Source organism: Apostichopus japonicus, chromosome 2, assembly GCF_037975245.1.
Source record: "Apostichopus japonicus isolate 1M-3 chromosome 2, ASM3797524v1, whole genome shotgun sequence".
NCBI classification, from domain to species: domain Eukaryota; kingdom Metazoa; phylum Echinodermata; class Holothuroidea; order Aspidochirotida; family Stichopodidae; genus Apostichopus; species Apostichopus japonicus.
In genome coordinates this window covers 31657386-31674808 of record NC_092562.1, presented here as the reverse complement: position 1 = coordinate 31674808, position 17423 = coordinate 31657386, and the positions used below count along the sequence as shown (strand labels likewise).

At 39.1% G+C, this 17423-nt stretch overlaps 1 protein-coding gene across 1 annotated transcript in view; it reads left to right on the top strand.

Moving 5' to 3' along the window:
* Positions 1-17423, top strand: part of LOC139956890 (excitatory amino acid transporter 1-like) — a 65836-nt gene that overhangs the window by 43182 nt on the left and 5231 nt on the right. The window contains exons 3-6 of the mRNA XM_071955238.1: positions 9899-9941; positions 11306-11559; positions 15558-15791; positions 16310-16504. Of these exons, the coding sequence (XP_071811339.1) occupies positions 9899-9941; positions 11306-11559; positions 15558-15791; positions 16310-16504 (726 nt within the window). The remainder of the gene's footprint in view (positions 1-9898; positions 9942-11305; positions 11560-15557; positions 15792-16309; positions 16505-17423) is intronic.

Below are 17423 nucleotides of genomic sequence, written 5' to 3'. Positions count from 1 at the left end.
AATAATATAAACGCGTATATATTCCAATTAATACGCGTATAAATTCCAATTAATACGCGGATATATTATGCAGTGTTTGTCCCACATGGCTTGCCATACACGGAAGAACTTTCATGGCATGCCTTCATCGCTCTGTTTCGCGGAACTACTCCGACACATGACATGTGGGATACCGTATATACCCTCGTACAAATAATATCTTAATTACACTATGTATGTAATTTGTTCTTGACTCTTAGTTACTTGGTCATTTGATATGGTTTTTTGGTTTTTAATATGAACTCATTGATACCTTTACATAATGTAACCATTTCTAATATAATGTGTATCTGAAATATTTGGTCTAGCTATTGACGTACCTGAACCGTAATAATATCTATATCAGATACTTATAAGCAAAACCAACTTCCACGAACAGCTCACTGTACTTTTTTTTTAAACTCTTTTACACCCCATGGATATTCAGCCGATTCAGTAAGTCATCCGACCTAACCATTCGCTTTTATAGCTACACATTTTTTACCCCTAACATAATAACGGCATCAGGAAAAGCGTTTATGTCTCAAATATTTTGCCGAAGGGTAAAGCAATTTTGTTCCTCCTGTAATGTTATCAGATCCCCTCAATCATCATGAACTACATTATAAGACTAAGTCATGTTGTGATCCCTGAAATGTTTGGAACCCGCCTGAATGTGTTTGCGATCTCACTCACCTGTATATCTTAAAGTTAAACATTTGATCTTCAATATGTTACCTGTTTAGCCCACTCACTGACGGATAAGATGCCTCAGATGCATCTAACATGTAAATATATGCCAATCCAAGGGCCTGATCTACAGGCCTATATGCTACTCACATACAACATACCCGTACTCACGAAATGAATTACCGTACTTGACATAGAATAATGTAGTCTGTATTTATATTTTCCATATCATGTCTTATAATTTTCTTTGTTAAATAACTGAATAAAAACGCTGAATAAGCAAGTGTGCTATGTACAAAATGTAATACATTTTGGCGTTTGTTTAAAAATTCTGTTATGATTCCGTGGCATATTTCTCTCCATGTGAAGCTCGATAAATGATTCTCTGCGTGTATATGTATTTGAAATTCTCCAGGTAGACCTGTGGATTTATGCATATTATCATGCCACTGGTTTAGACTACCGGTATAGCTTAGGATAGAGGGTAATAATAACAGATCTTGCCCTGGGGGGTTGGTTACAAGTAAAGCTATAGGAAGACTATACATTACAATTGTTAATCACTCCAATAAGAACAGTTCAAGTTGATATATCCTTCTCCTACTCTTAAATTAATGTCGAATTCCGCTGGTGAAATAATATCATTGTGAGACACCTGTCATACGAATACAAACTCAGATCCGACGAGCGTGGGCGATAACCATGCTCGGCCTAGACTGCTTACGGGAGACTATACTGTGATGGGATGTTGTTTGTTAATTGGTGGAATTACAATACACCACCACTAATATTCCAATTGATAAGCACATTGTTTCAAAATGCCAATCACAATTGAAATTCCCTAGTAATTCTCCGCCTATGCGCCTTGACCTAGATCGAGCTCCTGCGCCCTAACGTCTCATTGTTCTGAAGTAATAAAATGTAGGTCATACAAAATAAAATTCTTACCTTTTTCTATATAATCAAGTTTGAGAACAAACGAGTGAACGACTTACAATGATGCAGTAGAAATCATGGTACTAAATTCAGAGTAGCTGTTAGGGACTTACAGAAGCTTAAAGCGAAAATGAATATATTTCAAACTTAATTTGACACGACAGCATATATAACATTATTACTCCCTACACGCATCTTGATAAGTGTTGTCATATAAATATATGCGTATAGCAATACTCTAGCTAAACTACCAGTTATTGACTTGTTAGATGTATATAGCAAAATACAATAAAGGTAACGAATAGATGTTTTAGATCCATGCATACATAATATTAGAGAAATACTCCCTACAAAACATCTTGATAAATGTGATTATATTCATACGTATAGCAATACTCTAGCTAAACTACCAGTTATTGACTTGATAGATTTATATAGCAAAATACAAGAAAGTAACGAGCAGATGTTAGAACGATGCATTTATATAAATATATATAACAATAATAATCCATACAAACATGCATATAAATGTCGCTAGAACTCTATGTGCATATTAGCAATACTGTAACTGAATTACGGATCTGTTAGACCAATGCGATGATACGACAACTTAATAATTCAACTTAGCTATCTCACTGATGTTACTACAGGGATATGTTCATAGTATACACCATCTGAACTGTAATTCCTATACAAACCTACACCTATCCTGACCTCCCACATATCATCCTACACCTATCCTGCCCCCCACATAACATCCTACACCTATCCTGACCTCCCACATAACATCCTACACCTATCCTGCCCCCAACATAACATCCTACACCTATCCTGACCTCCCACATAACATCCTACACCCATCCTGCCCCCCCCATAACATCCTACACCTATCCTGACCTCCCACATAACATCCTACACCTATCCTGCCCCCCCCCATAACATCCTACACCTATCCTGACCTCCCACATATCATCGTACACCCATCCTGCCCCCCCATAACATCCTACACCTATCCTGACCTCCCACATAACATCCTACACCTATCCTGCCCCCCATAACATCCTACACCTATCCTGCCCCCCACATAACATCTTACACACATTCTGTCCCCCCCCACATAACATCCTACACCTATCCTGACCTCCCACATATCATCGTACACCCATCCTGCCCCCAACATAACATCCTACACCTATCCTGCCCCCCCATATCATCCTACACCCATCCTGCCCCCCCCACATATCATCCTACACCTATCCTGCCCCCCCCCCCATAACATCCTACACCTATCCTGCCCCCCCCCATAACATCCTACACCTATCCTGCCCCCCCCATAACATCCTACACCTATCCTGCCCCCCCCCATAACATCCTACACCTATCCTGCCCCCCACATAACATCCTACACCTATCCTGCCCCCCCCATAACATCCTACACCTATCCTGCCCCCCCATAACATCCTACACCCATCCTGCCCCCCCATAACATCCTACACCTATCCTGCCCCCCCCATAACATCCTACACCTATCCTGCCCCCCCCATAACATCCTACACCCATCCTGCCCCCCCCATAACATCCTACACCTATCCTGCCCCCCCCCCATAACATCCTACACCTATCCTGCCCCCCACATAACATCCTACACCTATCCTGCCCCCCCCATAACATCCTACACCTATCCTGCCCCCCCCATAACATCCTACACCCATCCTGCCCCCCCCCATAACATCCTACACCTATCCTGCCCCCCCCCATAACATCCTACACCTATCCTGCCCCCCCCCCCCATAACATCCTACACCCATCCTGCCCCCCCCCCCCACATAACATCTTACACACATTCTGTTTCCCTTTCACGGTCTTTATAAATTGTTTTGTTTACTTTCCTAATAAGGTCGTTTCACAAAAAGAATTAACCCTAGACTGCAAATTTACCAGCTGTTGCAGATTTACCTCTATTGACATGAAAGTAATTAGTTAATAGTTCTCGAAATATCGTGAGTTTAACAGAAGCACATTTCAAGTCTGTATTTATATATGTTATGTAGATCCCGTAACTATAAATTGTGGCCGGCCATATTAACAATACCCATATTGCTGAATTAGTATTTAGAAATGATCTGATGATTGAGATCAAGCAAAGGAACGTTGATATCACCTTCACGTCTCAAATGGTTTGGTTGAGCCGCCCGAGTACTGTAAAATATTAAATTCCAATAAAAGGAAGACTTTATCATGTTACGGGGCAACTCTCTTGCTTGTTGATCGGGGATCAGCGATCAGCTTGACTGTAAAACGTCAGGGAAAGAATATTGTATATTCTTTATGTAGGAACTAACTGAAAATCAGTGTACAAAATGAGTTTAAAGAGTTGCTATAAATTCAAGCCACGACCGTCCTAGCTGATCTTGTTTTATTGAGCTTGGTGGTGATGTATCATCTTCCAAATTAGATGAACCACCTATTTTTCTATCAACTGGAGCAGATAGCACAAATCAGCATTAATGTATATAATATATCTCTTACTTGGTTTTCATCATAACATCCGGGAACCATTCAATCATGTCTGAAAACATTTGGGAACATCTGCTGAACTCCTTTTCCCAAGCAGCCTACATTAGCGAACACGCAAGGATCAATGTGACAGGAATGTCATTGATATACTCATGATAGTAAACCTTTTCAAATTTATAGTTAATCCCGTTAAGACTTTGATTTGGTTCCTGTCCAGCAAAGTAAATATTAAATAATAAAGTTGTAAATGTATATGTTTTATGTGTGTCATGCACCCGTACTAGTACTTCATCTAGTATAGGTAACAGGAATTAGCGTTGTCATGATTACGCCAATCTCTACGTAATGTTTCTCTCTCAGACGTATCCTCGTTTTCTTATTATTGTAGTGCGCGTGCGCGCTACAGTATTGGCATTACTGGCCAAGAGAGCGATACCTATACATGACTGGACGTTGAAACTTAAAGTTTCATATAGTCTCTGTACATTTGTAGTTTTAGAGGCTAGCTACGTAGCGAACTTATTCTGAGCCTGCCACGGCGCTCAGAAGCGCCCTCACTCTGTGGTTACCTACATGACTAAACTCCCTGGTGTGTTGTCCGCCCAAAAAGTAACACCATGAACAACCTCTTCCTAATACTTCCTAATACTGCAAGCACTCCACGTGCACTACAATACTGCGTATTTGCAGTTCTCTTGGAGATGTCCATCGGCTTGGCAAGTGCTTTTATGAAATGTGTATTAACCAATGTGTCAGTATATAGTCATTGTAAACTCCAGCCAAGCATACTACCTTTACTATCTGAAGCATAATCGAATATTTATCGAGGTTATAACTCAAGTAAAATTCCTATTAAATCAATCACGATACATGACCGTAATAGTTAAATGTCTTTCGCAGAACTACTATTAGTCGAACAAGGTCGTATAAGACAATACACTGATATTTTAGTCATATGCATTCATTAGCCTAGGAGCGCGAAGCGATATCCGTTCAATATTGCTATGATCCTATGATTACAAAAGGGTTCCGCATGTATGCCTACTCTTGTAATCTAAATCAAGCATCTTACTCTGTAAAGTAAAAACTAATAAACGCCAAATTGGGATTCGGTCATACATCATATGTATTATTCTTCATAGTGATATATCACCAGCCAACCAAAAGTGACCAAATCAATACGCGCTTAGCGCATGATATCCGCCGATAGTAATACCATGTGCAACTACAATGAATTTGTTTTCTTTGCATTAGTTGTTAATTTTGATGTAGACTGTTTAACAAAATCGCCATAGCAACTACGTTCACATAGTGTGGTAGCCTACGGTCAAAGACTATAAATCGGTGTTAACTTATATAAGATGGTCAACAAAGTGAATCATATATGGAAAGAGGGAAATATTTGACTTATCGCTAAGGGCTTATTATTCCTGACTATGGTATTTTTATTGTGATGAACTATGTTTGTACTGTTATACAAAATAGACCATGTTACATGATAGCAATTTCGATGTGAGAATCCAATTTCTAGCGCTGTTATGTATGATGAATGGAAATATTTTTGATCCCTTGACGAAATTGCCCCCACCCCCTTATCCCCTGACCCTTCTTTCGTCAGTCCTCGCTTCATTGCGGGTGGGGGGGGGGGGTTCCTTTCATCTCCAGATAAACCAGTGTTACGTAATCGTGCATAGTGGATAGGAAGTACAAGTTATATATATACATATATTTCCAAGTGTTAAGATAAAGTAAAGTCTCGGGTGTCAACCCCTCCGCCAACCCCCCCCCCCCACACCTACCCCCACCTCAAATAAACCCTCCACATACCTCGTTTAATGGCAGATGCACAATTTCAAGTACATCTCAATCAAATACGAGTCTTTATATATCGCTGTTTATCAATCAATAGCTAGTGTTACCCTGGAGATTCTCATGTAACGGTATCTGGCTGCACGGTTACCATAGACTTTATATTGTGGAGTATATTTGTGTATGCATATATTCACAGATTCTTCTAAATCAATATAAAGGCCTATATATATACATCAGTTAACCGTTGGTTCGATATGTCTACATTTGTTCGTTTTGATATTTAATTGATCTTAAATATAGATTGTCATGGAAAGAATAATTCAGAGATGTCAATCATAATTGGTAGGAATATATTGACAATTCATGAAAGGAATGAAGGAATGTTTGGCCTAGATCATTCTGTTGAATAATGTTTATTTACTGCACCGGGTGGCTAGTTTTATTAGTTTGCGCTTATTTAATACTAAATCCTTACAGTTTTGTACACAATACTCGCTGCACTGTACAGTTTTCTGACGTCTATCTCGTCAAAGATATACGAAATTAAACCGAAGTGTGATTAATGCTTTGAAAAAGATGACCTTGATATCATGAAATTCTTGTGGCTTAAAATGAACATAACTTTGTACGAGCCATGCGCAGTGCATTGTCTAAACGTACTGTGATATAGAGTCCGGTAAATTACGTGGGTGAAAAGAGAATTATTAAGAAGTGGATATATCTGCAATTAGATACAGTTTTGGTGATACCTATCTTTGTATAAAGCCTATTGAGTTACCAACAATCCGATCGTGCGATAGAACACAGTATCATATAACAGCCGTTCATAACAACCTCGTATTAACAAATAAAGTAAAGGTTCTTAGAGAGTATTATTTACAGCCTTTAAGTTATTTATCTGGTTATTGCACGACTATTACTCAGGTGCGTATCCAGGGGGGCGTTGGGGGCGCTCCCCCCGGGTAAGGAAAAGAGGAGAGAAAAAAAAGAGAAGAAAAAAGGGAAAAGGAGGGGAAAAAAGAAAAGGAGGAGAGGAAGGAAGGGAAAAGAAAAAGAAAAAAAGAGAGAAAAAGGAGAAAAGGAGGGAGTAGAAGATAGCCAAGACCTCGGGAAGAGAAAGATCCCTATTATATACACAGGGTAGCCAGTGACAGATCAAGGATTACGGAGGGGGTGTGCGCCTCACCCTACCCCTTACCCCGACAACTCCATGTTTGACGTTTCCGTTTTTCCTCTCTCACTAATGTACTTGAACTCGACCGAGTCGTCGGGGAACATAACGCATTTCGGGAAGGGGGCGACCGCGCCCCCCCCCCCCGAGCAAATTTTCTTTATGACATCACTAGTAATTTCAAAATAGACAATGCTTAGATGCAACTTACAAGGCCTGGGAAGTGTCATTTCCAGTTATCTGGGAGGCATTTTCGGCCAAAATTTTTCTTGTACGCTTCGCGCCAACTCATGGTGGCGCTTCGCTTAGATAGTTTGCCTACAGGCTTCGCCCTCCCTTGGCAATTACTCGCTACACGCCTGTTCGAATTTGTTAAGCAAAGAGCAGATATAACATCATATCAATGAGCATTGAAATGCATGTTCCACGATGTACAGCCTCAAAAACTGTCAATGTGTGTAGTCAAAGGCGTAGGAGCCACATTGGATTTGGGGGCTGTAATGACTTGCCCGAAAAAAAAGCCAAAATTTTTCGCGCAAGAAGCGCGCATTCAACATGTCGATGCCAATATCACATAGGCAAGATCGGTCACATTACATTGTATGGCATCGTGTACCGCACGGTCCGTCAAAGTTGCACAGTATACCGCCGGATGCTAATGTAAACAACCAAATGTCTTACGTAGATGGAGAAAAAGCATACAGATCCATTTATGTCAAAACTCTCTTTTACAGTAGTAATGTCGGCCAAGCTTACAACTTTATTTCAATTACCAAGGAGATCATTTTAAGCTATTCATTGCTATTTATTTTTCTTTCAGTAGGTGCCCAAAAAAAATGGGAAAACAATTGGGGGGGGGCTGCAGCCCCCGCCTCCTACGGGACCTACGCCTATGAGTGAAGTGTTCGGTTTCGATATACCTGATATCGGAAATATCTGCTATTTTTCTGTTCCTTCAACCAAGTTTTGTAAAAGCCATTATAAGGGGTTGCAATATTTCTACACCAATAAATTAACTGTGTCGGAATTTTCCAAAATTTCCTCACCAACATTCTTCATCATACTTTCCTCTACTCGTTCAATTTTGACCTGTCTGTTAGGGGTTCAAGGAGGTTTTTCTATATTGGTTGTCTATAGATTGAATTTTCTGCAACATTATGGGTATGTTTTCAAGTGATTTTATTCACGAGAAAAGTGAATTTTCAAATTCTCAACAAGTAATGGGCTTAAAACCTTGAAAAGTGGGGCTTTCGGATATTGTGGGCCGTGACGTAGAATAACCTACAAAAGCAATGATCCATAGGACATGCAATCAGGTCGAACATGATGCGTGACTGGTGACAATCTTCAAAAAGGTTATGGATGGAAAAAACTTTTGGGAAATACTTGGTTCTCAGGCAAAAGTGTACATCTGGTTGCTCATTTTCAAGCCCGAGAAGTGCCATTTCCGGTGATCTGGGGGGTATCAAAACCAGAAATTTTCTTGTACGCTCCGCGCCAACCGATGGTGGCGCTCCGCTTAGATAGTAATTCGCGCCCCCGGGTTAGAAAATCCTGGATACGCGCCTGTTACTATTAAGGTCCCTCACGTGAATCTTTCCTGGGGTGGGGGTAAATGGTGATGATGTTTTATCTGAGTGATGGTTGTGGCTGATGAAATTGTATCCATTAAAATAAAACGTCTTTTTCTTACACCCACGCATTTACTGTCAATTCATTTAACCCAACTCCCTCACTGCAGAGCAATCATATTGTCCTTATCAATTCATCTCTTCCGCAACATTTCCTTCACAATTTTGCATCTCCAATATTCTAGCTCCATCACTCCACCTCCATCATCCAATTCCTTGTATACTTCACTTCCATAGCACCATCTTCATCACCTCATCTCCATGAATCCGTTCCTTTCACCTCACCATGATTCAACTTTCATCACCCATCCCCTGTCTTTCACCCCTACAACCCCATCTTAATCACTCCATCTTCATTACCTCATCTCCTCGAATCCATGTCCTTTACCTCGTCATTTCATCACCTAAATCACCCTCATCTCCATCATTCCGGCCTCATGTAGCCTCTTTCACCTCCACCACTTTATCCCCATCACCCAATCTCCATCACCACATCTCAATTACCTCATCTCCACCACCCCATCTCAATTACCTCATCTCCACCACCCCATCTCAATTACCTCATCTCCACCACCCCATGTCAATTACCTCATCTCCACCACCCCATGTCAATTACCTCATCTCCACCACCCCATGTCAATTACCCCATCCCATCACCCCATCTCAATTACCCCAACACCCATCACCCCATCTCAATTACCCATCACCACATCTCAAATACCCCATCCCCATCTCCATCACCCCATCTACATTACCCCATATCCATCACCCCAACTCCATTACCATATCCCCATCACCCCATCACCATCTACATTACCCCATCTCCATCACTCCATCTACATTACCCCGGCCATCTCCACAACCACCATATCACCCATCTCCATTAACCTATCTCCATCACCCATCGCTGTCACTCCATCTCCATCTCCATAACCACCATATCTCCATCACTCTACCTCAGTCAGGCTAAATCTCTCCCCAGTTCTCAATCACAGTATGGAATCGATTCTTGACTCAATGGCGTCACTTAGAATGTCTCGTCTCGATACTGTTGGAATCAGATCGTTGTTCAGTAAGTTAGTTGAATCATTTTACTAATGTGTCCCATTTGTTTGCTTTCCAGGAACATGTTCCCGCCAAATATTATCGAGGCTTGCTTCCGTGTGGTAAGCATTCTCTTTTTACAACTTCTCCTTTTCGAATATTTCGAATGTTGGAAACTGCATCTACGTGTAGTACTTTCAAACTTTTATTGCCTTTTGTTTTAGAAATAATGCATTACAACATTTAGAGAAACAGACAGGGCAAACGGTTGTCCATTGATTAGTATCCTAAATATTCTCTGAAGCTTCTCGAATTACAATGAATGATACATTGGCTAGTGATATGTTTTGCCTCTGGCAAATATAATGTATGCATTCACGTATATTACAATCACAGAGGTATGTCCAAGCTTTTCAACGGGGACCATTCAAATATTTTCTATCAAAAAATGCTCCAAGCCAAGAAATGAATCTTTAAACTCCAGATAGGCTAGTTGGTACCAATTGAGAATTATTAACATAATACGTTGAAGATGTATGTATATATATATATATATATATATATATATATATATATATATATATATATATATATATATATATATATATATGTATATATATATATATATATATGTATATATATATATATATGTATATATATATATATATATATATATATATATGTATATATATATATATATATATATGTATATATATATATATATATATATATATATATATATATATATATATATATATATATATATATCAGGGTTCTAGTCAGCTCCATGTGTTACTTCTTTTCGTTGAGTTCATCCTATTGGGACTCTCCGTTTCAGTACAAATTCAATCGTTTTCATATTAAATGTAATCTAAGCCGTAATCTATTCATTGACTTCACGATAATATGAATGGAAAGGTGATAAATTTGATGGATTATTTTCTTCAAGTATCATCATTATTGGTAATGCGATTAGTTATCTATCGCCACTAAGAATATCTCGGGATTCAGGCCCCATTTGTGATTGTGCGATTTTGCAACGGACCTATATGTACATAAAATGAAGAAGATGTTAGGTTTAAAGGAGAGCGGGTTTGTTATTCCTTGTTGGCCCCACAGCTTCCTTTTGTGACGGCTCTGACCCTCCAAAATATTCACATATTTTAAGGATTGGTCATGTTAGATAATGAAATATCTCAGGTATAGGGAAGCCAGAGATGGATGTAAAATGCTTGTTTGCGTAGTAACCATTGTGTGATGCTCTAAGCATCTTTGGGGCAACACTAATGACCTTCAAGCAATGGGGTTAGGAGGGACTATCAACTATTGGGTATCAACTATATGGGCTATGATCTAAGGTGTATCGCCAAATTGTTTATAATCTTAAGCGACGGTCTGCAAAGAATGGGGCGCGACCCAACGAGTAAATGTGCAGTATAATGTGATACAGCTATCTTTACGTAATATATGTTGTCTTCTCTTACAGTACAAAACTCACCAGGTAGAAGTCGGGGCTACGACAGCAGCTCCAGATATTAAAAACATTTCGGCGTTTGTGCCAGAACCGATTTTTGAAGCCCAAGGCGGTTTCGAGTATAAGTCGAACATCTTGGGTCTGGTTGTATTCTCGGTGGCGTTTGGGGTCGTACTCGGCCGCCTGGGAGAGGAGGGAGATGCTTTGAGGGAACTGGTTAACTCGCTCTTCGCAACTGTGATGGTTTTAGTCAAAGGTATTATTTGGTGAGTACACATCAGCAGTGTCGTAATCGAGTACTCCGAGTACCAATTATACTTCGGTGTACCTATTAGGTCCTAAACGAGTTAGGTACTCGAGTACCCAGTAGTTGTCAAGTACGCTGACACTAAATCAGTCATCCTTGCTCATACTTATTCATTATCCTGTAAGTTGCCGAAGCTTAACACCGTCTTGCCCCGCATCGCATATATATCATAAGTGCATGTGGTGATGTCTGACTTAGTGCAGAGCTTCACATATAGGAATTACAAAAGCACCGATACTTGTAGATTAAACATTGCACTTCAGTGGTTAGTTATATTTTACATATTTTGACAAACCTCTCTGTTCAGTTTGTTTCATATCCCCACATCGTACGCCAGAATCAACCTAACCCCTACCCATCTCCCCCGCCCATAACACACACACGCCCTTGTCGATAACAAATAAAGGGATTCTCTCTTCCAAAACGACCCATTGTTGCTTCATTCTGTTTGATTTCCAATAAGTCTGTATATGGTATGCACTGTGCTTTCATACTTCATAAACCTACCGCCTGTCAGATGACAGTTAACACGAACTTCACAGTTTTGTATCGTTAATGCAATGTCAGGATAATTTTAACGAGTTCACAGCACTTTCTGTTGACTTAATACAAACCGGTGGATACTTTAAAAGTTGACAATATAATACAATGAATGGAAAAATCAGTAATTGTAGATAATATATCTTCACAGGTGTGGGTGAATATATATATATATATATATATATATATATATATATATATATATATATATATATATATATAATATATATATATATATAAATATATATATATATATATATACATATACATATACTTATACATATATATATATATATATATATATATATATATATGTACATATATATATGTATGTATATATGTAGTATAGATGTAGTATGTTGGAGTCGTTTACTTTATGTGAGAACAAACTATTCAATTGATTTGTCTGTCAAATAATGTGACGATATACTGGCTGGATCACATAAATAGTCTGTTTCATATACTTATCCAAAGTCAGCACTTTTGCGTGGCCTATATCTCTTTCACTCCATTTGTTTTAGCTCGGTCTACTCTTCACATATATATATATATAAGACTCGTACGGAAGTAGGGGTGTTTCTCTACTTTTAGGGTTATGTTATGAGGTCATGACAAACGTTGGAAAGCGACCGTAAACGTATTCGCTTTACTTACTTGAAGGAATATATCATCAGATGTAAGAATGACGTCATCTTGCAGCACAGCCTTGTTTTACTGTACTCAGGAAACAATGAAACAGAAGGAGGGGAAGTAGTGGTAACGGTTCAACTGCTGAAGAAACTATCGAGGTCTTCAATCATTGAAATATCTCATAGCACTGACAATTTTAAGTAGTCTGTTGGCAGCCGATTACAGTACTCTTATGAGAAAGAAACAACGAAGCTAGGTGGAAATTCTATTCAAAACGACATTTTAAAATTCTACTAAAACAATAAACATTGCAATTGATTATATTCAAAATAACAAACAATAGTGGACTAGACAGTTATTACACTGATTGTAAGAACTATATACGAAAATACATCTTACATAGCAATGCAGACAAATAACTAATTTATATATGTCATCATATAAGGTAGTTTATGTACAAAATTATCGCGATAGTGTTATATGTATTTACAGCCAGGTACCGTATCATGTGTGCAATTAGTTTTAAATATGCGCGCTCGTGAAAACCCGTGATTTTTAGCCCATGTAGAGTCACACGTGATGCAATTCTCCATAGTCTTACTGTCAGGTTGCGCGCCCCTGGTATCAGATTTTCGTAGGACAATCAAGTGTTTGACATAACCTGCCAAGTAATCTAGACTCCTGAATCTCTTAGGGAATGGTCACAGTGACGGCTTATGCAATAGTGTGTTAAGCGAGAGACCTCTTCGAGGCATGGAGAAAGTGTTCCTTCATCCAAGCAAAACATTGAATAAAGCGTCGTCTGTGGATGAACAAAACATTTTTGTTCGCATTTATTAGACTTTCGTATTACTCTATATACAGACGGTGATGTATAGGCTCACTATAGTTTCAATAGGCTCCATTGCGGTTGCTAGGATAGGCTTACTTCTAGTTCGGGAATAACGTCTGGCGAATATCTCCTGGAAATCCAGTCTTCTGCTCATTGGACCTAAGACTGGAATCAAAAATGAGTTTTCCTGTATATGACACAAAACGATTTTTCGATATTGCAAAATATAACGTCACTGCAAAAGTGTTTTTAAGTCATTCTAAGAGTTTATCTAAGTGAGTAGTTTCGACTTAACGACTTGTCAAAACGAGAGGATATAGCTGTCGGTCACTAGGGGGATATTATTCAAATCAAGAGGTCATGTGATGATATATTTGATGGTTTTATTCACTCCCGTGCCTTTTACAAGTTCTACCTTCCCGAACCTTATCAATGTGTTCTCTAGAGAACATTTCGCCATGTTCCATCGCTAAGCAACTACATTTATTTATACTTATTTGTATAGACAAATGTCAGAAATACGTTCTCTAATGCCTGGTATCGCTTCCCCCTATTTGTATAATGGTACACTCCTTTTGAATTTGAGCACGGTTGTCAACCTGATTTCTATGCCACAGCCGAAATATGGATTTCTTTACGCGCCATTTACATAATCTCCATTGCCGTTTCATCAAAGATATTAAAATCGAATCTCTTACAATGTAAACGCCTGGGGACTCTTTAGCTTCGTAAAATCATCAAGACCGTTCGTAGCTTCCTGAGAGATCTCATCGAATTGAGGTTATACTTGCTCCTTCTAAGAAACAAACGGTCTGTAATTATCAAGCAATATGGGAAATGGAATAGGCTCTCCTAGATTATTATTACTTTGTAACCTGTTTTTACTCCCTTCATTAACAAATCAAATCCGAGCGTTTCCGGCACGTCACCGGCAGTGCAATCAGTCGGCGAATGGTGACCCCTAGAAATTCAAACATTAAGTTGGATGGAAATTTGTAGGTACACTCTGAAAATTAGGATAGTTTTTACAATTGTAAGGTAGGTTAACCCTTGCCGGTGATGGATTTTACATTGGTGAAAACTTGTCAAATCAAATATCCCTAAAAGTGCCTGTTCGCAAGTAATTATATTTCCATTAGCAAGCGGTAAAGGCTTGGCGAAATATAAGGAAATATATAAGTTTAGACGCCCAAGGCCATGCTCGGAGATTTTGCCTTTGAGTGAGTTTGTAATGCACTAAATTTGTGTTATCGCCTGGGGGTGGTGGTGCACTTTATACGATACTGGTAGACTTAAGCAATATTTAGGGTGGATAGTTGAATATTTAAACAACAGTTGACTCTTCCTAATAAAAAATCATGTAAATTTAAACATATTATATCAACTACTAAGACATGTTTTGAAATAATGTGACTTTATATTCCTGTTGTAGAAACAAAAATTATTTCTTGGAATGATTATGAAATATTAATGCATCATTTCTGTCGATCGAACGTTGACTCTAAAACAATGCCCTAACTTCACCATCCGAAGTTTACCGACCGCCCCCCCCCCCACATCCCAAGCTCCTCAGAGACAACTTTGATAATAATACCTTGTGATTGGTATATATAAGATACCGCCCCATAACCTTACCCATACCCCCCCCCCCTTCCGTCACGTACACTACCACTTCCCTTTAAATTGTCAAGCTACACACAGGCTCTAAAGTTCTTTAACCTTGTCAGGGGTCTCCAGAAAGGGTTTGGAACAATATTTGCAGTAGATGATCATAAATAAACTAGCCAGGGTCCCATAACTGTTGCTTACATGTGCAATCAATCAACTGAATACTCCGTTGATCTTTCGGAAGATAAAACATTAAATTGTATGGCCTGGTGACGAATTAGAGTCATTGGAAACCAATGGATTGATGACATCGCCATTTTCTTTGTTTACTTTTCTTGTACGTGCAGGTTGTCTCCGATAGGGGTGTTCTTCCTGGTGATCGGACGAATCCTCGAGATGGATAATTGGGTGGACGTATTCACTCAGATCGGAATGTACTCTGTTACCGTTATGATGGGGCTATTCATTCATGGAATTATTGTCCTTCCCTCTCTCTACCTCATCTTCACCAGGCAGAATCCTTACTATTTCCTTAAAGGAATATTCCCAGCGGTGGTTACTGCGTTCGCCACCTCATCCAGGTAAGCCATGCATGTGTTACTAAGGTAACCAAAGATACTTTACGTCGAAGGGCCGTAGGTTAATCACGTAAGGCCTACACAGCTATTTAGCCCCGCCGCACCCTACCAAGTTTTGTTTATAAATGCACGGAGTGTGGAACTTCTGAAACCGTTCTCTGGGTAAACGATGCATATGCCTGAGGTTATTACGTCACAATACGTCATAAGTGGACGCATCTTTTTAATGTATTATATGTTTGCAATGGTAAGTGCAAATGTGAAGAAAGCTCTGGTACCTTTCATATGAATGTAAGAATGCTATGCTCCACAGTCATGCATGTGGACCACGATATCGATCAATAAACATTTTCAACCTGTTTAAGACAGGTAACTTGACTTTTTTTGGCATTTCGGGGACTGGATCAACGCCAGGTTAACCAATTTAATCCCCCGGAAGAGGCAGTAACAAAATTGAAACACAAAGTACAATATAAAGAATAATATAATAAAAATGTTTTGACGTCACCTTTTTATTTCAGTTCTGCTACCCTGCCACTGACCATTACTTGTCTGGAGAACAACAACAACGTTGACCCAAGGGTAACCCGCTTCGTGCTGCCAGTAGGTGCCACGATCAATATGGACGGTACCGCACTCTATGAGGCTGTTGCTGCCATATTCATTGCTCAGGTTAATGATTATAATCTGGGATTTAAGGACATTCTCACCATAAGGTACGTAGCACCGCTTTAATCAGTGACCTTTGACCTGCGCAAAATAGTACTAACATAAGGTGCGTAACACTTTATCAGTTACCGTTCACCTTCACAGAATATGATTTATATAAGGTATATAGTACCTCTTTAATCAGTGAACTTTGACCTTAATAGAGATTAGCGGTCTCTAGTCGCGTAATGAGTGTCTAGCTGTCATATTCAATATGAATAGGGTACTAGGGTACCATCAGCAATACAAAATGTACCGTAATTCCACAGACATTAAATCAACATTTCGTATCTTAAAGTTCAATAACAATGCAGTCCACTAGCGTAATGAGTCAAGTTTCATCACCTATCGAAGGAAGGAAAAGTGGAAAGTAATGAAATTTGCGACCAAACATTTGAAACTCATCGAAACAATTACTGGTTGTGGGCATAATTACATGCATTTTGGTAAAATAATGTGTTCCAGTTTGATCTGTGGTACTGGTTGGATTATCCGTGCTGTAACTCCCGGCAGTTGCATGGCAACCAACCATGTAGACAACTGCTTGACACAAATCCGGGATCTCCATTCTTAATTGTAGATAGAAGTTCTATTAGTATCTTTGTATGTGTCATTGAAGTTCAATTATCGGTTTGTCATTAAAATGTACCGTTAAATGCGTACTTCAATAGTCAGTGCTGTCAACGTTATACGCCCCTTCAGCATAAAATTAAAACTTTACCAAATCATAAGGTACCGCTTGTCATGACGCATGCATCCAGTGACGTTAATGAGATATTTTATAACACCAGGTTAGTTAGCGCTCTATGAGATGAGATGAGATTAGCAATACTTCACTCATAGTTTCACCTGTTACCAGACGTTATCATCAATGAATGGTTGAAGGCTGATGGAAGGTCCCAATTAACACAAGTTGTCGCTCATTGT